The sequence below is a fragment of the Podarcis cretensis genome (assembly GCF_951804945.1).
Source record: "Podarcis cretensis genome assembly, chromosome: 10".
In the NCBI taxonomy this organism is placed as follows: Eukaryota; Metazoa; Chordata; class Lepidosauria; order Squamata; family Lacertidae; genus Podarcis; species Podarcis cretensis.
This window is the reverse complement of record NC_137179.1, coordinates 12,862,025-12,884,105: the sequence shown is the minus strand read 5'-3', so window position 1 is coordinate 12,884,105 and position 22,081 is coordinate 12,862,025. Positions and strand designations below refer to the sequence as shown.

At 39.9% G+C, this 22,081-nt stretch overlaps 1 protein-coding gene across 1 annotated transcript in view; it reads right to left on the bottom strand.

Annotated features, from left to right (window-relative positions):
• Positions 1-695: 695 nt before the first annotated feature.
• Positions 696-22,081, bottom strand: part of ETNK1 (ethanolamine kinase 1) — a 35,408-nt gene continuing 14,022 nt past the window's right edge. Inside the window, exons 3-8 of the mRNA XM_079992935.1 lie at positions 19,391-19,531; positions 18,804-18,946; positions 12,898-12,981; positions 9,812-9,972; positions 8,130-8,203; positions 696-7,049 (exon numbers count right to left, since the gene is read on the bottom strand). Coding sequence (XP_079849061.1) covers positions 6,977-7,049; positions 8,130-8,203; positions 9,812-9,972; positions 12,898-12,981; positions 18,804-18,946; positions 19,391-19,531 — 676 coding nt within the window. The 3' untranslated portion in view covers positions 696-6,976. The remainder of the gene's footprint in view (positions 7,050-8,129; positions 8,204-9,811; positions 9,973-12,897; positions 12,982-18,803; positions 18,947-19,390; positions 19,532-22,081) is intronic.

Genomic DNA, 22,081 nt, shown 5'->3' with positions numbered 1-22,081 from the left:
TGTGGGAGACAGTGGCAGACAGGAGTGCCTGGCGTGCTCTGGTCCATGGGGTCACAAAGAGTCGGACATGACTAAACGACTAAACAACAAGAAATAAGATATTTTGGTGTGGCAACATCTGAACTGTGGAAGTCCTTGCCTATTGGACACCAGGCAGGTGCCTTCACTGTACTTTCACAGCACCTGCTAAAAACATTTTTTCTTTAGGTAAGCCTATCTAGATACAGTGGTACCTTGGGTTACATACGCTTCAGGTTACAGATCCGCTAACCCAGAAACAGTACCTCGGGTTAAGAACTTTGCTTCAGGATGAGAACAGAATCGTGCTCCGGCGGCACGACAGCAGCAGGAAGCCCCATTAGCTAAAGTGGTGCTTCAGGTTAAGAACAGTTTCAGGTTAAGAACGGACCTCCAGAACGAATTAAGTACTTAACCAAAGGTACCACTGTACGTAGAAACTGTTGTGTGTTTTAACCTGGTGTTAGCTTATTTTCAATTTTAATTATTGTTGGAATTTTGGGGGGGATGTGTGTGTTTAGCTGGGATTTTATTTTTTATTTTTGTAATTTTATTGGTTTTCTCCTTTTTGTAAGCCGCCTGGTTTAACTGGTAGCAAGTAATGTTTGTCTTGACAAAGGTTTGCCACAAGTTGCAACAAGCAGAGGTAAAACAGCCGCCAGGACAAAACTCATCACTGCAGTTAGAAACCAGCTTTATTGTTACAACCAATTTTGAATTATTTACATAATATAAATCTCTTTGCAAGATACATTCCTTCATTGAAATCAATAGTAAAAGGCCTTGTTACATAGCTCCAACAATGCTTAGCTTAAAAAGAAATACATTTCACTCCAGTACAAGCCAATGAACAGAATGCACAATTTAATTCCATTCAGAACATACAGATGAGGTTACTTTTCTCCTTTCCTTAGACAGGCAAACCCATTATATTCACAGGACAAGATTGGACTCACAGACATAGGTTTAGAAGTGTAATGGGACAAAGAAAGTTACAGGAAGTGCTCCAGGTGTGCTGTTGTCAGAGATAAGGACAGTGGGCCTCAAGCGAATACCCCTTCAATGCTCTTTTTAATTACCTGAGGTACCAGAATATTTTCAGTGCTGAGACAGTTCAGTACCAAACTATCATGGCCTTTGAAGATGGGCAGCTGCATAAAAAAGGCATCCCAGAAAACATGAACTTTTTACACCAACGTTGCATGGAAATTTGAGGTCTAGCCAGTTACATTGCTGAGTTATGGGCACTTTGTGACTGCTGTCTACGCCTGATCCTCATTTCCCCCAGCGGCCATGATGCATTTAATAGTGTTGTTCCACTATTTCCTCTTTTGCCCTTAAGAAATCACCTTTGCTACAGGCACTTTCAGTTTGCAGTGCTTTGCAACCCAGCTTAAGTGCTTTATCACATCCCTTCGACTCCAACCTGTGAATCAGTACTGCCACTGTTCAGATGGAGAGCAGTATGAAAGAATTTGCTCAGGACCATCTAGAGGAGATTCTCGATTACTATTGGCTGGCTTCCAAAGGGCTGTCAAAATGGCAGATTCCCACACAATCTTAACTCCCTATATTTATTCGTCTTCTAACACACCACGAGATCAAGTTGACTCTATTGCCATGAGAAAAGCTGGATGTTGTGTAGCAATTTTACAACAGCTGGCACCAAGGTGTTTCTGGGAGAGTGGTCTGTAATGGGGATTTTTGGGGGGGCGAGCAGGGGAACGTGTCACTGAAATCAGAAGATAGTACAATGTGATTATCAGTGAATAATGCTATTTGCTTAGTCAAGGTTGGTAACAGATATTTTGGTAAACTGTCACCAAGCTAGCATATATTAAGGTTGCAGAACCACTTTGGAAAAACAAAATGCCCTATCAAGTTTTTCTTGTCATGGACATTGGCAAGGAATTGTCATATGCACTTTCCTCATTCCAGAGGTCTACGTACTAAAAAGATACTGGCTTGACGGGGCACCATCTGGCTGTATCACTTTTGAGTGTCTTCCTCATTATTCTACGACTGCGATTATCAAAAAAAATCCAGGCTCAATATGAACGCAGCAATTATCCCCTAAATTCACAGTGCCAAGTTCAAAGCACTGACATGTGAGGTGCCTGAAACTACAACAGGAATAAAACTGCTTGCCATTCTACTACGGGCAGTTGTAAACTATGTAGAGGACTTGGGATTAACAGATAAAACTGCTCAGGCCAAGCTTGGGGGGTGGGGTGGAATCAAATATTGTGAAATAAATATTTGAGATAGGCTCAGCTGAATCGAACGCAAGTTCTCAAGGACTAAGGTTTTACCAAAGAAATTGGTTCAATTATTTACAGATTTTGCTGCAACAGAAAGAAAAAGCTAGTCAACAATGACATGCAATGTCAACAATCTTCAAGGATGCCACCATTTCTCTTTCCATATGTATGAGGCTTTTTTTACCCCAGAACATCAATGTGTGCCAGTTTTTAAAAAACGTTATGAATAACTAAGCAAGCTTAGATGCAAACTGGAGTTCTTCTAAGCAATTTAATGAAATATTTCATCTCATTTGCTTCTAGTACCTGCAACAAAGTTACAGCCATGTCAGAACACAGAGCAATAATATATAGGGTTTCATTTTTCTATTGCGTTCGACCCGCCTGATGTTTCTGCCATTTACATCACAGGGTCTCTGCTCTGAAACCAACTTGCACAAGCTTTTTCTTCAGCAAAAGCCAATGACCCATGCGCTGAGGAACCGTAACGTTTTTAGGAATTAAGTCGGCCTTGGAATGGAGCTTCACAATTCACCTCACATAAGCATTTCCCCCTCCAACTGGCCAATCTGCTTCCCAGTGGAACAGCAGGCATTGTGAGTTAAAGCCAACTATTGTACCAACTCGTTTTCAGAATGATTACTTCCTCCAAAGTAAATGCGTGAACATGAAAGCAGACACCACGGGCACAATGAGAAAGATGCATTATGAAAGCTAATGTGGTTACCTCCTGGTACTATTATTTTGTTCCCAAATGTCGTTTTCCCCTTTGAATGTGGTCAATTTAACAATAAGGTCAGCACATTTCGGATTTCTCTTTACATACATCAAAATTTCTACAAAAGGAGAGTACAATGAAATACATGAGTTCATAAATGCGAGGTACCATACAATTCACACTAATTTACAAATGGTTATTTACACTATTGTATATACACAGTCAGATCCGGTTACTGTGAATCAGTTCGCTAAGCCATCTGCAAAATTCACCAAGAGAACCCCAGGCCAGAGTTCAAAACAATGCAAAAAATAAAAATCACCATCATTACCTAGGATGCTTTGATGTTTGGATCAATCAGGCATAATGATTAACCTGGTCTGATTGCCAAACTGTGAAGTAGAAGAAGGAAAAGAAAATCACGCAATTCTGCTTTACAAAAGCTACTAGGCCACTACGGTCTGTCAGGTGATGTTACACAGGGCTGAATGCCACTTCTAAGAACCCTCTTCACGTTTTCAGTACTTTATTAGTGTCGTCGGTGACGGCATTCAGAATCAATAGCTTAACGGTGAAGGCAACAGAATAGATTTTGGCAAGTCACAGCCAGAATTACATGAGGTTGTTTCTAGAGCTCTGGAAAAAATAAGAGTTCAAATACTTGATAAATGTGAACAAGTTTGGGGTTTTCGGGGGGGAGAGGGCAAGACCACCCCGTCTTAATAACAAGACCACCACCCTTCTAACTGAGATTAGAACAGGACAAGACAGTGTCGTGTTAAAGAGGCAAACAGCTAGTTTAGAAAATGAGAACCAATTTTCTCTCCATGGCACCATTACATTTGTACAAGGCCTGTGTCAGAATTATTTTAATAGTCTAAATCCATGATGCAGAAGATGCCATACCAAGTAGACCTTTTCCCCCCTCAAAGTAGTGTTTCACAAAGAATAGGCTCTCCCTACTTGTTATTTTATCAATGCTTTTATGGAGTTAAATTAGTGGGTGTTCCATTTCCCTGTTCAACTTGGAACATGCCAAACGCAATGGCACAGACCAGCTTCATATCAGTTAATGACCTTACAACCGCAAAAATGAAAATAATGGGAATGTAGTTAGCGCCTCTTTCTTATGATTTGACATCCTTGTGATCAGCAGCTACCCTGGAGATGTACACAGATTTTTGGGGAAAAAGCAATCATCAGAGAAGCATTTTTATTCACCAGGGATGTGCTTGCCTTTAACATCTGGGAAATATATATTGCTGCCTGATACTTTAATTTGCTACTACTGGAAATGCTAATTATAGGATGATTCACAATACTGCTTTGTCTGCCCTGTACAGCAGCAACTATAGAGGGGAATAGAAAAAATTCATCAAGTCACCCAATATTATCAAATACCAAAGAAATCCACACAGTTGGATGATGCCCACCTGTGAGATAGAACATTGCAAGAGTGGACACCAAGGTCTAAAAATAAGTTTAATGCAAACTGGAGAAGAAACAGGGAGACCTGGGAGAAAATGAACTGCTCCCTCAAGGCAGAAGGAAAAAATTGAGATTCAGTCTGCCTCCCACAATTCTTTGCTCCTGCCTCAATCACATGGTGAGGTCTAGCAAATATAGTAATACAAGGCAGAAATACAACCAGCCACTTATCTCTTCTATGGAACTCAGTATTTGTCAAGAATGGAGGCAGCCTGGGTCATTATTTCCTATCCAGAAAAACGAAGAGCTCAACTGTCTTCCAGCAGATGCAACAAGCCCTCTAAGAGAACACTGTGATCTGTCTAGCCAATTTCAAAAGTAGCCATTAATAAGTATTCCTTAAAATTTGTGAGTGGGAAGAACTAGTTCCTGCATTCAACAATGTATGGCAATTTTCACTTTAAAAGCCTTGTACACTTTGTTGAAAAACATTAAGGTTTTCAAAAATAATATTTTAATTCCATCTATTCATCCGGTACCCAAGACTAATGATTTTAGAATAAGATGCCATTAAAGACTACGAAAAAGCAAGGAGGAACAGACCCTGGTAAAGAAATTCAGTTTTCGCAAGAGAGATTTACTTTGTGCTGACTTTTTCTAGAGCTCCAGCAACATCCTTGACCTGATAAATTACACTTTCCTCTAACTAGTTAGGTCAACACTGAACATCAAGAGAAGCTGCCCAATTTAAGAAAGTATATCAATAAGTGCTTAAAAAAAACTTATTAGAAAGTATAGATACCATAATCCATTAGTATTACAAGTTTTAATAGTGACTGGATTTGAATGCAGTCTACTGTCTAGTGATTAGTTCCACTGTCCAATGTAACTACCCCCAGCAGGGCGTTTGAAGATTGTGGCTTTAGAAACGAGATAATTAAGACACCTCAAAATGTGTAAAACCATGAGATTATTTACAGAAAGAAACAGAAAAATCATTCAGTGATCTTTGGGGTGAACTTTTCATCCTTGTTAATTGCTGTATGTATCATTAAACAAGCCAGGCTTATTTTGGCCAATGTTTAATTTACAGAGTACTATAAAATAATTCTGAATAAATATCCTTGCTGAGTCTGTGCAACAGGCTCCCCGTAATATTTCTTAAGGTTTATTTGGGTTTACATATACTGCGTATGAACACAGACTTTGTACAAATGGGCACTTAAGTGGCCAAAGTGAAGTGTTTCAGACTAACAGAGTTGACTGTGTGGCAATTCAACTCAATGCAGTGACTTTCAAAGTTTAAAGCCTTTTACCCTACCTTTGAATACACACACACACACACACACACACACACACACACACCGCGTTAGCTAAGTAAACATTTGTTTTTCATTTCACATTTCTGAAATTCAAACCATTCTTGGGTAGGATAGTTTTCGAAAGAAAAGGAAAGAAACGCGATTGTGATCAAATCCTCAACTCTTCAAACGCCATCTATTTCAAGAATGATCTTGTAACTTCGCGGCTTTGTGCTGGCCACGAGCTTGCCACCATCTAGCAAAGAAAAGAAGGCAACCTACCAAATAACAGATCTAATGACCGAAAAGGAAGCAGGGTAAGAACAGATTATCAACAAAACATGGCAGAGTTTTGCTCCCAAACGCTACAGGACTGCTCGGCGGATTGTCCTGTTAGCTCCTTTTTGCATCTCTTATGAACATATATAGTCCCTAGACTACATGCCAAAGCGTTCAAAGAGTTTTTTGGGGGGTGGGGAATAAATCACTTTTTAAGGGAGGGGAATGACAATGACACTCTGGAACAGTGGTCATTTAAAGCTTGCATTTGAAGCTAGAAGCTGCCTCCAACAGGATGAAAGCATCTACAGTAACTATGTGGTGGCATGTTTTTCTTCATGAGCGAGCAGACCTCTGTAAAAAAAAATCCATCTGTATGTTACGTAAGAAGGATGTCCAGTCTTTTTTCACAGTACTGAGGTAGAGCTTGGAGAAATATCAGCATGGGAATGACCTCCCATCCTCTCCTAGCAACCCAAGTCAGCACCAATGAATTGCACTTTAATGCAAACTGCTTCTGTTCATGTACAGGTTTTGTACACAGTCTGCAAGAGCACTGAAGTTGCTCCTAAGTTAATGTCAATGTAACATAAGATGTGTGAAGTCCTTCACAGTATTAAGAGCCCACACCCCCTTCCTTTGAAGAAAACTGATGAAAAGCAGCAATGGAATGTTAAATTCATAATAAATAATTCACATTTCACGTTAAAAATTACAAGAGAAAAGATTAAATTTGCTCTCCCTATGTTTTATAAATCTAATGCTTCTATTCCTTCTACAACAGCAGTAAGATCCTCATTTTAGGTTTAACATTAAGAGATTGTTGTTTAGAGGCAATGAAAAGCAAAAAACCACCATAGGAACGATACAAAACTAACAAATGTTTAGCTTTTTCCATTATCTGTACTCGGATGAAAAAAAAAAACTTTAAGGAATCTGATCCAGATGTAGATAACTGAAGCGCTCAGTTGTTACTCAGGAAGTTTTAATGTCATGACTTCGTTTTTCATTTTGAAGTACTGATTGAAGCGAACAATTGCATACCTATTAGAGGAAATAAAAGATGTTAAATCATGTCTTACTGCCTTTGTGGCACAATTAACATGACTCTACTTCCAAGCTTTTTGCAGTTAACTTTAGTTTTTCCTGCCATCTAGTGGTTATAGAATGCCTTGCATATTTGAGAAACTTAGTTGTCATATGCAGGTAAGTAGCTAAAAGGTATTTCATGCCAAAATGTAAGACAGGCCATAATGCTTCATTCAGGGGTTGGTGGATTCAGGTTTCCTTTTTGAGACATTTCAAGCACAAAACAACTACTTAGGCTAATAAATTCAACCCATATAGCACCACAGCCCCTACTCTGTAATGGCAAAATATTGGAGCTGCAGGTTTTGATAAATGCTTATTTAGCTGGCATTACACAGAGTTTGCACAATGCAATCTTAAGCATGGTTACTCAAAAGTCCCAAGAAATTCAATGTGATTTACCTAATAGCAGATGTGCTTAAGAACACAGTTCATATACATTGCCTTGTTGTAATCCTAAAAGGTAAAGGGATCCCTGACCATTAGGTCCAGTCGTGACCGACTCTGGGGTTGCGGCACTCATCTCGCTTTATTGGCTGAGGGAGCCAGGGTACAGCTTCCCGGTCATGTGGCCAGTATGACTAAGCCGCTTCTGGCGAACCAGAGCAGCGCACAGAAATGCCGTTTATCTTCCCACTGGAGCGGTACCTATTTATCTACTTGCACTTTGACGTGCTTTCGAACTGCTAGGTGGGCAGGAGCAGGGACCGAGCAACAGGAGCTCACCCTGTCGTGGGGATTCAAACTGCTGACCTTCCGATCAGCAAGCCCTAGGCTCTGTGGTTTAGACCACAGCGCTACCCACGTCCCAATCTACTTATAGTCACCTATATATCAACCAGTTTGATATACTAACTACTTTAAACAATTAGGCAGTTAAACAGTGGGTAGCTATTCGTCTTAAACAGTCTACAGTACAAGAAAACAAAACTAGTTATATTTCAGAAACAGCACTTCAAAATTCTACATCTCAAACCTGCAGCACTAGTCAGAGGTTCACAGGCAACAGAAACACTTGTAGACTAAGTTACCTACCCAAGAAAATCAAAGTCAATGGTGGAGTATTTGGCTTGAATCAGGGCCCACAATCCCCAGAAGAAGTGAGAGGCCTACACAAAAAAACACACAATGAGGGTTAACACACACTTTATGTCCGTAACAAGAAAGTTATGCTACTATCTCACTAGCACTGTTAGAACGGACTTGCTGTTAATTGACTAGATATGCATAGAACACAAGAACTCTTGAACACTTAACATAGCCTTGTCTTATTGGATTTCAGGGGATCTGAGTTTGATAAATTTAGCAATGATTTCACCATCTCCCTTCCTCCTCAAAGGAACTGAAAGGAGTCCTCTGATTTTTAAATGCCCCAAAATATAACATTATTAGATTTTAATCCCACCCTGTGTTTTAAGGAACACAAGGCAGCAAGCAATACCAATATATTAATTTTTAACCAAGTAGCCTTGCAGCGAACAATTTCAAGGTTGCAAACAACAAAATCAAAACCATGACTTACAACTACCAATGGAATGCCACCTTGGGGGGGAAATCCACTTCCAATTTACTCAGTTACTGTGTGACACAAGTAGTTTGTGGGTGTATGTTAAACATTAAACCACAGCTATAATTTACCCTACTGCTAATGCGTCCCTACTGCAAAAGACACAGGAGAAAAGAGGCTGTTGCTAGAGACCTTCAGAAGAGAAACACAGGGAAGGACGCCAGGTAAAAATGGGATGCACGCAACAGATGAGAGCACTTAAAGGCCAAGGCTGAAGAGAACCCACCTCAGATGAAGGAAGCAAGAGTAAAGCTGAGGGCTTCAAGGCAACCCTTCCTCAACTTTCTTGTGCACTTCCTGCCTTCGGTCACTACCCTTTTATCAATAAGCTGGAGGAGCCCACCTCCACACCCAGAGCTTTATGCCAAGCAGCCGGAACATGAATCAAAGAAAGGCAAGTGTGTTCTCTTAGCTGCATTCAGCCCATTAAGTGCTCTTCCGCAGGGAAGAATATTCCCCAACAACCATGACGTTTACAACAATGATGTCAGGACACAAATACATATCCCAACAGATTAGGTTTCGCTGTATAGTATTTTCCTTTTGCAGATTTCTGTGGCCTTTCCTGGATCTTGTCTCATGTAGCAGTGAGATGGCCCAAGAATATTTTATTTCACATTTCAACGATCTAGAGACAACTCTAAGCCATTCATTTGTGTGCAAAACAGCTGCCAACCTAAAAGCATTATGTAACATTATGTAATGTAGAAGCATTATGTAACATTCATACTACGTGTATGTATTACCGTAATTACTCGAATGTAATGCATTTTTTTGCCAAATTACATCGCAAAAATTAGGGTGTGCATTAGATTCATGTAAATATGGTACAGTGGAACCTCGGTTTTTTAATGTCTTGGCTGCAGAATGTTTTGGAAGCCAAACACCGAAAACCCAGAAGTGAATGCTTCCATTTTCAAACGGCTTCCGAGGCGCATTTCTCAATTTTCACCACAGACTTTGCCAACAGCCCTTTGATCCTCAGTTTTCAACCATTTCAGAAGTTGAACGGTCTTCAGGAATGGAGTACGTTTAAAAACCGAGGTTCCTCTCTCTCTCTCTCTCTCTCTCTCTCTCTCTCTCTCTCTCTGTTACCTAAATTGAAAGAGTTTTTCTGAAATTTATTAAGCCAAAGAAATCTTAAACTTACCAGAGCAAACTGGTTGACTTGGACGTAAAGCACTTCAACCTCTTTCTCAGTCACATCTGTTCCAAATCCTTTATACTCCTTGTAGGCTTCCAGGTAAGATCTCAGCCACTGCTCTTGCAGTTTTCGGCTTGGATAGAGGCTATAGTCAACCTCACTCACACCTAAGAGACAATTGTTTTTGTTTTTTAAAAAGCCTAGTATTTCCAGAAATGTTTCTTCTGCACTGTCATTAGCTAACATGCATAACAGATGTGTGTGTCCTGGTGTTAGAAGTAATAACAAGGAACAGTACAGTCATACCTTAGTTTTCAAACTGCTTACTTCTTGAACGTTTGGCTCCCGAACGCCACAAACCTGAAAGTGACTGTTCCAGTTTGTGAACTATTTTTGGAAGCCGAACATCCAATGCAGCTTCCATGGCTTCCGATTGGCTGCAGGAGCTTTCTGCAGCAAATCAGAAGCCGCGCTTTGGTTTCCGAACATTTTGAAGTCAAATGGACTTCTGGAACAGATTCCGTTTGACTTCCAAAGGTACAACTGTACATATACCGAGGCAAAATACATTATGATTTTTCAGTACTAAAGCATGCAAACTTTTTGCTCTACGAAAACATGTACCTTAGTGGATGATACTCCTGTGTGGCAGAACCAAGTGTATGCTTTATCTATGGATGTTAACTTTCACTTGTTCTCTGTCTTAGGACTGATGAGACCAGCGCTCACTTCCCTGCTAAGCCATGAAGCTTGTTGGGTGACCTTGGGCCAATCGCTATCTCACAGCCTAACCTACCTCTCTCAGGATTGTTGTGAAGATGAGAGAAACTATGCCACCTTGAATTCCTTGGAGGAAAAGTGGATTATAACTGATAAATTAAAAAAAGTGATAAAAGGTACAGGAGGCTAAAAATGTTAGGATTCTTGCTCCATGTTTGCAGTCATGAGATTGTTATCTATCACATGACGGTGTATGTTTTCATTCCACAGTGTGGGAAGTGACAAAGACAGGATGTTTATGTTACTGTGTTCCGTGAAGTGGGACTATTGTCCTTTGTTTCTTTTTCTCTTTGCTGTCTGATGAGAAAGAGGAAGGAACTGAGTCAGAATGCTCCGAGTGTATTATATGTAAATAAATCAGATTAGCCAAGATGCTGTGCTACTGAGTTCCGTTACGCAAACTGCAAATACTCTGCAGGATTGTAAGTGTGCTGATGCTTTTGGTATCAGCCGCTGTGATGTTCGGGCTGAAGAAAGCTTTTGAAGCTCCCGAACGACAAACCAGAAGGGAGAGAACTTGCCAGTCGGGCATGTGCCAGGGTCCTACACAAGAGTAAAAAGGTAAAGGGACCCCTGACGATTAGGTCCAGTCATGACCGACTCTTGGGGTTGCAGCATTCATCTCGCTTTATTGGCCGAGGGAGCCAGCGTACAGCTTCCGGGTCATGTGGCCAGCATGACTAAGCCGCTTCTGGCAAACCAGAGCAGCGTACAGAAACACCGTTTACCTTCCCGCTGGAACGGTACCTATTTATCTACTTGCACTTTGACATGCTTTCGAACTGCTAGGTTGGCAGGAGCAGGGACCGAGCAACGGGAGCTCACCCCGTCGCAGAGATTCGAACTGCCGACCTTCTGATCGGCAAGTCCTAGGCTCTGTGGTTTAACCCACAGCGCCACCGGCGTCCCATTACACGCAAGTAGGACGATCCTTAAAAAAAAACCCACATAGCCAATGACATATGACCTGCTCAGCCATTTCTTCTGCATGGTGGGATCATTTGAGAATCATGAGGATCTTGAAACATCGTCTCCTCGAGTTTGTATAAGATTCAGTATCTGTGTTCAAACCCCACCGTGGGATCCTTCCTCCAGTCCCACTTCAGCCATTGTCCTGCATGGACTGAGGACCGGATGGGAGGGAATGGGAGTAGTAAGGATCACTGCTCACAATGGGAAAGGAGAGTGAACACCTGAACATAGACATATTTAGGCTTGCCATACGTCCAAAAAACTCCGGACATTACGGAAATGAGACACCTAAAATGGAGTCCAGGGGAGAAATTTTGAATGTTAAGAGATCTCCAGAATTTCCTGAACATATGGCAACCCATTTCCCCCCGTTTTCTGCTTTTGGGGTTTTTTCTTCTCCCAGGGGAGGCTGAGCCCCAGTGGCAGTGGAAGTGACAAGCGGTCACTTTCCTTGGCGGGGGAGGAAGGTAGGTGATGCAGCGGCCTAGCCGCCCCTAGCATATTGAAAAAGGGACCCCATGCCAGGTGTGTCCTGCAGGCGGCTCAGTCATAGTGGCAGTGGCAGTGAGAGAGGGACTGCAGCTGGGAGCTCGGGGGCTGCTGGCGCAGCCACCCCGCCCGAGGGGGTTGAGGTAGCGGTGTTGGTACAGCTTGCCCACCAGGTACATGGCAGGAGGCACCTCCTTGTGTTGCCAGGGCAGGCTGCAGCCGCTTAGGGTCACCGTCCCCTTCCAGCTGCAGCATCATAAAGGTGGAGATGGGGCCCGGGCAGATAATGTGTGTGTATGTGTAAGCATGAGCAGGAAAGAGTTTAAACAAGATCTGGATAGGCCTGGATAGCGAGGGGCAGCAAACTATGAGGAAGGGGAACAAAACCGGCTGTGGTAAATTTGAGGTTGTGGTGGGGAGAAAGGTGGCGGCGCCTCACTACATATTTCTAAGGGCTGTTGGGGGCCTGAGCAGCTGGGTGGGGTGTAGTAGTGAGGAATGTAAGGTGGGGGGCTATGTTGGAAAAGGGGATGCAATAGGACCTGGCCGTTTTTGTTTTTCCCCGGGAGGGGTTTCCAGAGGTTTTTCCCCCCTAGGTTTCACCCCCTTTCTTTCCCTCTAGAAGAATTGGCTCCTCAATATGCTTGGGGGGGTGGTTTTTTGTTTGTTTTTAGAGATTTCCTAAAAAAACACACACAAAAAAAACACCTCAACGACTTTGGGGGTGTCAGGAATTTTACTTTTTGAAATATTGCAAGCCTAGACATATCAATCTCAATATTAACAACTAATCCAGATCTCAACAATAGAGCTTTAAATGAGATGTAATATAAGCAAACCAAGTAAACTACCTGCAAATTCATTGAAGTGGTTCCCAATGTCATAAGCCAGGTAATTGTATCCACAGTACTCATAGTCAATGAACTTAACGTCACCTACACGAGACACAAAAAATAAATTTTGTAAGAGTAAGCACAAGGCAGTAACCCCAAAGCTTCACTGTGTCTTTAGCCACTTCCCAGTGTGTCGGCCTGTTGTGCTCAGATGCATGCACTTTAAGACATTCAAGGTTAGGGCTGTGTTTTTGTTCATTTTAACAACTTTAATAAAGATATATACTGACCACAGTCTCACTAGAGAGCTTAAGATCTCTAATCATCACATCTGCTTTTGTGCCACCAGGGGCATCAGTAATGAACATATAATACTTCTTTGATTAGCTAGCATCCTTACTGGGTGTTTGTTTTTTAATGCAGTGCTAGTAATTTTGCACAAGGGAATGTGTGCTACGCTATTTTGTATAGCCATTTCTTCCTTCACACAAGACTGAACGTTTTAAAGAGTTTTTATTTTATTTACATTTCGGCACATATTCTCCCTGGCAAATTATTCTAAAATATCAAAACATAAAAGCTGTCCATTATAAGAGACAATACTGAGAGAGGAATTCAGTAATCTTTCAGTTAAGCTTTCCTCACATTTTAAACTAAAATTTAAATTTTGAAGAATTCTAGTAGCACCATTAGAGAGTTTCAAAACAATTTGGGAAGAATGGATATACATCTCAAATCTTGAAGACTTTTGAGTGGGAGAGACTAGCAGTATGACTGATTAGGGGACAATACTGGGTTGTGATGGGAAACATTTTGTTGTTAAACCTGGTGCATTAGGTGTTCCCACTGCATGAACATTTTGCTAGTAAGCCTTATCTGCACTACAGAAATGAAATAGATCTAAATCAAGTTAACTTATAGTTCTGGAAGGGAATTATTGTTCTGTAAGGGGGCCAGGAATCTCAGTCTCTCCATAACTACAGTTTTTAACAGGATTCTTTGGGTGACATGATGACCGTTAAGTTATAAAACCAATACAGGACTGTAGCATATATATTCCCTTAAGAGTTTACAAGAAAGTTTTTAGACTATACTTTAAATCAATGGAGTTTCTACGGAGGCTCCTACACCAATGCATTAACAGCAAGCTTGCAGACAAATCATTTAGACCCTACTGGCAAATCATGAAACTAGTTGTTGTAGCCTCTAAATGAATGCCATTTCCTAAAGTACTCAACTTGTTTCATAAAGATATACTAGTAAAAAAATCAATTCTGGTTTAAATCTCGTTTTGCCCAAACACATTGTTTTAATGCATATGTCCACATTAAAAAAAAAAAATCCAATAAAGATGGCAGGTGAAAGGCCTGCATATACAAAATGTAAGACAGTTATTTAAAGATAAACATTGTTTGGATTCAAGCTTATATACATTAAAATATAGGTCTGCAGTGCCATCATCACCACCAGACAACCCTTGCTTTTATTCAAATGCTAATTTCCAGGAATAATTAACAGTATTACAAAATAAGAAAATGAAGCTAAGATACAGATGAGGCTGTTACCAGGCTCCGTGCTCTCCTAGGGGGGAGGTGCATGCGAACAAGTGATGCGATAAACCTCCAGTCAGTGCCTTTAAGTAGCACGGTGCACGCCGCCACTTGGCAGCAACAATGGCATACCTAATCTGTAGCAGATGAAGAAAATTTGGCAAACTCATATTTGACAAGACACAAAACTTTAAAGAGAAAAGTTCTGCATTTCACTGGTCCTCCTGTTCTAGACTGACATCACAGTGGAACTCAGCCTTAAATTTTAAGTTTTGCAAGAAATACAAATGTTCAAGATGCACTGCTCCCTTCGATTTTGGGGCTTCAATGAAACTTGGGTGTTGGCAAGCGTAATTTCGTCCGTCCCCTGTCCCGTCCCCCCATGTTTGTGCCATGCTGTTTTTAAAGTAAGTTTATTTATAGTTTCCTTTTTTATCAAATAAGCATTAAAACAATTCTCACCTATCAAACCTCTACTTCTATCCCTCTCAATGTTTCCATGAATGTTCCCTCTTTTTTTCTTCTATATAACCCAGTTATTTCTATTTATTCTTTCCCTCATCTGTTTCATCTATGTTTCGTAATTTCAACTTTTAAGCATAATGCTCTTCAACTGTGTGGCAGAATCAGTAAGCATGTTTTTCTTGAAGGGCAGCTATTCTTTCCAACTATGTGCCAAGATGAAATTAACTACTTTGAAACATTCTTCTCCTTGTATCAAAGAGATTATCGTTACAGTTTAAAATGCGAGCAAAGACTGTAGACACTTTTGAAAATCTTAAACTATCACTTATTGAATGCCTGATTTTGTGACCAGTAGGTTGAATTCAATGCAGCGCAAGCAACCGGGGGGAACTGGGTGGGAGCAGCTGACACAATTTCCCCTTCCACCCTGCTCTACACCCAGGCTTGGTACCCTGACTGGAGTTGGGAGAGCAGGGAATTCTCTTTATGCTCACACTGCATTGAATACAAGCCAACCCTTTCAAGAGCCTCAAATGAAAATTAGAAGTAATCCTAGCTGTTCCATAACAACTGGGGCTTTGAAATGGTGAACAGCTTCTCAGGACAGTTCTACCAGAAAGAAAAACTAGAAAATGGGACAGGGAGATACATAAATGCACTTGGATTTAGAGTCAATACAGAGACAACTGCAGCAGTACAGTATGCTATTGCTGGGAGAGTGAAATATGAATGCAAGAGCTAGACTTCCATGGTTTCTTCTTAAAAGTGTAAATGAAGTGTAAAGTGTAAAGTCCCAACAAAAGACTAGCAGTAAGAACAAATGCTAAAGCTATTCAGCAAGCTGCTTTTTCATAAATGATAGCTGGCAATTATAGGTGTTCTATGCAAGGCAATACAACTTAAAACATTTAACATCCTGAATGTTAGTAGCCTGAATTAGTAAAGCAGAAAGAGGCAGCAGCTTCACCTGGCATATTAAAACTAAATATTATAGATTTAAAAATTATTATATATAAATGAAAATCGGACCAAGTTTGTTAAGTTTGTAAAGTTAGAATGTGCTGGAAGAAGGCATTTTGGAACCCTTATTTTATGTGAAGTGTTATAAACAGACATTCAGATATTTTATAAAATATATTTATAAATATTTTCCTATTTTATAAACAATTGAAAGCCCATATGGTAACTTTAAGACATAGCTGTGAACCACTCTCCTCTAGCAAATAATTAATATAATGGACTTTATATTACCAGAGACGAACTTTTCACAGGGATAAAGTTAAAGGAGTAATCAATGTGGCACATTAGTACTGTGGGCCAAAAGATTAAAATCAGAATAAAAAGTTTTAAGTAAAGAAGATAGTTTAAAAGGGAAGAAAATCCAGAGAGACACGTGCTTCTTTCAAGTAGCTTGCAAAACATTTTTAGCATGGCAGCAATATTTTAACTGCATGATTTTTATTTCACTGCATGACCAGGTTAAGTTAAAAGTTAAAGCTGAGTTTCCACTGCAAAAGTATATAGTTCCTCTTAAAATACTATTATGCACCAGATTCATAAACATTGTGCCCAGTACAAGACAATACACAGTGCCAGACTTTTATTCATGGTTTATTTATTCTAAGATAAAAGCAGTGCTCAACATTTCAGCATTGCAGAAGTCTTCAGCACTGCTAGAGATAATTCACAAGACCTCTTGAGGTGGAAGTTATCAAATAATAGCATGGCTATAATTTGCTAACTGCAACTTTCACACTGAAAACATAGTCACATAAGATCTTTCCTTGCTGTGAATACTTAATGCACTACACACTTAGTATTTACCCCGTTTTTAAAGAGTTGCAAGCATTTCCCCCGTATTTAGAATTCTCCCTCTCCCCCTCCCTGTTCCCAAGTGCTAAACACTCACACACTGGTTTTTGCAGAAATGCTCTTAAATGATGCACTGCTCTCACTGATTTATTCTCCACTCTGTTTACAAAAGAAAATGACAGCAGATTTGTTTCAAAAGGGGGGGGGGTGTCAAGCCTAGAAACTCTGACAGTGTTCAATTCTGAACTTTTTGTCTTGGGGTATTTAGTAAAAATGGTTCCAGTATGTTGTAAACAGCCCTTTTATCTTCAGATGAAGAGTGGTACATAAATTTAATAAATAATAACAAAGTGCCTATGCAGAAAAGTCACTTTTCTCAAATTTGAATAATTCACACATAATTCGATTAGGTTTACATATCTCTTTTCAAAATATTTTAGGACTGCAAAGTAAAATCCAAGGAGTGTGATCTAGAAAAGCCTCCCAAATGGCCATATTTTTTTCTCTTAGACTCATCTGTGGGCAAAGGACCCTTGTGGTAATACACATTGCAGCACAACATATATAGACCCCCAGGAAGAGCCAATGTTACACCTTTCATAAAAAGTTTGGAAGGCATTTGATTGTTTAGAATGGGAAGGCAGAAAAAACAAATGAGCAGTGTAGCCATGCAAAATACATTGAATAGCATGACATGCATACTATTATTTTTTGCACAACCTTAGGAGAATATTACTTGACCACACTGAAGGTAGAGAGAGAGACATGCCTCTAGTGCCAGGAAATTGGAAATTTCAAATGCTAGTCTAGTTTGGTTTCTGTTTGTTTGTTTTTAAAGGAGAAGCTTGCCTCAACAGCTGTGGGAACTGTTGTAGAGGAAATATATTTAAAATACCTATCTTTGTGTGCAGTTTCCTTTCAAATAATTTATTTGGGTCACATTCAACATGCCAACTTCCTGATAAATTTATCTGTTTTAAAACAATATTCTATAAATCCAAATTTCTAGTTCCTAAATGCTGCATTCCCTTCAATATGAACATACCAGTTTGATTAAGCTCAGACAAAATTGGAGCACAGGAAATGCTGGTTCCCTGCAAGATATCTTTTGCAAATCAGAACTCAGCCTTGGGTATTCACATTTCCGCCCGCACCCAGAATTATTTCCCGTTCTTTTCCTAGAATTAACTATGGTTTTGTTACAAGGTCTATGCAAACAATATTATAAACACGGATTACAAGTTTCAAACCATGCTTGCAATCTCTAGTTTATAATAGGACCATTTTTTGTACTGGTGCACACAAAACACAAACACATGGTTAATACCAGCAAGAGAGGAAAAACCACTCCCCAAAGGGCAAAGAATATCCATTTCTAATGTTACTTTTAAAGGGGTTTAAAATGTTTAATATAATAACTAAATTTATCACATCACCAAAATTAATAAGCTATAGGTGATTCATTTATTCAAACACAAACAGTTGAAACTGACAATGAAAACAAATCCAATTTCCCAGTCTTCAGAATACCTCTGACCTCAAATATATTTACAAACAAATCTTCAACTTTAAAGATACCTATGTACCTCATCATCAGCGTATAAAGAGAGCCTTGGAAAGTATCTTTCCAGATACTTCACCATGTAGAATTCATCATGTAGAATTCCTCGGTGTCATCAATATATCTGACAAATCAGAATACAAAGATAATACACAGTAACCTGGAGACATTTGCTCCCAAGGCTGTTTGAAACAGTAAAATCTGGATCAAGGACAGTTACACAACAACAATTCAGCTTGAAATTTCTGCTGTCAACACAGTGGAATAATAAAATTATTATGGTAAAAATTATTTTTTTCTGTAAACTATTAAATATTAATTAAAGTATCAGTTATAGTTATCAGCAACAATTCTATACAACAACTGCTATGACACAAAGTTTGCATCAAGCAACAAATGGTAATAAAGTATAAATAGTTAGATGTTATTTAAAACGAAGTACAGCTGTCATTATCCACCCACCACAATTTACTGTTGTGTATTAAGCAATACAAAACAAGCCTTAAAGGTTACTTACAGCTGTGTTCAATACCTACCTTGTTTTCCATTGTAGATTATATTTTTACACAACAGATCATTGTGACAAAGTACCACTGGGGAACCCAGGTTGGACAGTCTCTCTTTCATCCATGCCATTTCCTCTTGAAGGATTTGAGGACTTGGTACATCAGCTATAAACCTTTTGAGTTTAAGAAAAGGGAGGGTACATGTGTAAATAATAATTTCAAAACTTTCAGACAGCACCAACAGAAAACAGTTCTCAACACTTTAATCAGAAATGTGGTTTTCTCCATTCTCTCATTATTTCAGCCATTTTATTCAATAAACAACAACTTCTTCTTCTTCTTCTTCTTCTTTGGCGATCACTAGTAGCCGAGTAATATTGTCTTCCATAAACACGGTTTTAACACAGTCCGTGACTGTGGAGGCCAATTCTGGACCCTCACATCCTTCCACAGTGGGGAAATTGGTTCCCAGGTTAAAATCCCCTAAGCAACATGAAAAGCGCTATGGATATATTTTACATTTTTGAAATGAACATGGGTACAATCAGTTTAATGCTTCCATCTTCATTAACAAGCTTTAGAACGCTACAATCATAGAAACAAGAATAGGCATTCACCTTTTGTGCAACTCCTCATCAGCAAATTCTGTTGGAATGAGAGAGAAGTATTTTCCCATCTTCAACCACAAGTTAGACTTGGGGATCCATCCATTGTGAGCATGAATAGCATGTATTTTAGCAAGCTGTCTGGCTATGAGCCTGCAATAAAGTGAAATTTATACCAGAATAAATCCTTTGTATAATTACAAATACATTATTTCAGCTCGGAACACAGAGAATCTATTAGAAGCACATTAATAGGGTGGGAGGAGGTAACGAAATGTGGTCATTATTAAATGGCAGCTTAGGACCTATTTGTTCCAGCAGGCCTTTGGCGTGACACCATTTGCATAATTAATATTAATTATTACTGTTCTCTGCATTTTGTATTGTGGTTCAAATTTTGCTTTTTACACCTCATTTTTACTGTCTGCCACCCTGGGCTGTCGTGAGAGAAGGGGTGGGGTATAAAAATATATATTTTATTATTTTAAAGCACACACAAAAATTCAGTGACTGTTTCTTGGAAGCTGAGGTCATGAGGCTAGGCTAAGTAGGCTGAGACTTAATTCAAAAACATGAGTAGGAAAACTGATCTGGGATTAGGTGTACAGTCAGTTCTGGCTGAGGATATGATTTCTTGAAGGATCCAGTATGCAGACTGAGAATGTTCCTGGGTGCTCAAGTGGTATCTGTGGCATAAAACACAACCAGGTTAGTCTACTGCAACAAACCCTATGTGGATCAACTTTTTGAAACTGCAGTTGGAGGCCACAGCGCCAGTGTGGGCCTGTTTTCGGAGTATCTTGCTCCCTAGTGTGAGATCAGAATTAGTTGTTTCTGCGCCCAATTCAAGATCCTCACCATCTCTTGTAAAGCTTTAAATTGTTTAGAACAGAGGTATTTACAGGGCCTCCTACACTTTCACACCTGTTCATGAAGCCTTTCCTGGGAGGCTGTGTAGCGTCCCACTGCCTTCAAGAAGTATGATGAACCAAACACTGGACAGGACCTTCTTGACTGCAGCGTCCAAAATGTGAACTCCCTCCCCAAGGAGGCATTGTCCAGCACTGTCCCTTCAGCAGCTGGTAAAGACCATCTCATTTAGAAATGCATAATATCCTGGCTAGCTGTCTTACTAATTAGGCTCCTGGTTTTTGTGTTTGCTTTTTTTTTGAACTTACTATATTTCTGTACTCAAGACATTGTGCAATTGGTTTATAAATTCAATCAAATTTTAATTTTTCCAATATATTACCTTAAAAGCCAATTGGGTGCAAAAAATGTTTATAATTTTGATATAAATATAAAATAAATGACGACTTTCCTAAAATTCTTCTATTTGTTTCTACTTGTCTGCAAAAAAACAGGCGTTTCTCACCTGTGGTCCATGGACCCTAGCAGGTCCATGAACTGAGCACAAAAGGGGAGATCTCCTCCCTGTTACTTTGAAAATTGCTCTTGTTGGGGGGATATGGGGAGGAGGTTCATAGCTTTCAGATTCTCAAAGGCATCTGTGACCCCCAAAAATGTTATGAGCCGATGTGCTAAATATGATAAATTACACTGAAATACAGTGATATACATGAATCTGAAGGAGCTGAATAGGATTATGTTAACAGGCAGATTAAATGCTCCATAAAGCAAGATCATTCATTATTGACATCTTTAGAACAGCAATTATTGTCCATCAGCACCACATTTTGCTAAGTTTCTGCTCTGGCAGTAACTTCAAAAACTTTGCTTATTGCTTAGGATGTTTCCATGGTCCTTGATGGTTCAGTCGGTTCTAAGGCTTTAGCATGGAAGAAACCTGGATATTTGTAACGGCTAGAGCCATTTTGAGTCCATGGCTCCCTTAAACAACTACAATCTTTCTGCGTCACACCTGTGGGGCTCAGGAGCCCAGTTATGTCACCTGTTGCCTGCAGAGATGGCAGCCTCTTACCCTTTTTCGAACACCCTCTCTTGTGGAGTGTTCCCTCTAAAATGCAAACTATCACCAATCTTAATGAAACTGAGAGCAGCATTTCTTCCAGTGGTCTGAAGAACAAGCCTGATGACTGAACAGCTCTACTAATCACAAAGTCATCAAATTGGCCCTGCTGCCAGTCAAAAGTAAAATGAAACTTTAAAATCTCCTGTAAATGTAAGAAATCTGGCCCTAAATAGTTGTCAGAGAAGAGAGGAAAAACCAATTAAGTCTCAAGTGTGCCACAATGTTCCTAGAGCCATCACAGGCTGAAGTGCTCAAGATGGACAGACTGCCTTCACAATAGTCTAATACAGGGTTCCCCAATCTGGTTTCAAATGTTTTGGACAACTCCCATCTTCCCTTACCCAAGCTGTCTGGGGCTGATGGGAGTTTTGGCCAGAACATCTGGAGTTCATCAGGCTGGGAAAGCCAATCTCGCAAATTTGAAAAAGTAATTGTATCAATGTCTATTATGTTCCACATAGTCACGTTTGAATGTCCCATGCAGATTATTCTGGAAAAGGTCTGGGAACAAGGAAGGATAGAAAAAGACAGAATAAGCAAACAATCAGATATCTTTGGGTGACAGAGGATGGCCAAACTAGAGAAACAATGGAAAGAACACATTGCAAGACAGATTAAGAAAATTAAGGAGGGGCAAGTGCATGAAGAGACTTCAAGGAAAGACTACGTTAAATGTGTCAGAGGCCGAAGCAATGGGGAACCAGTAAAGA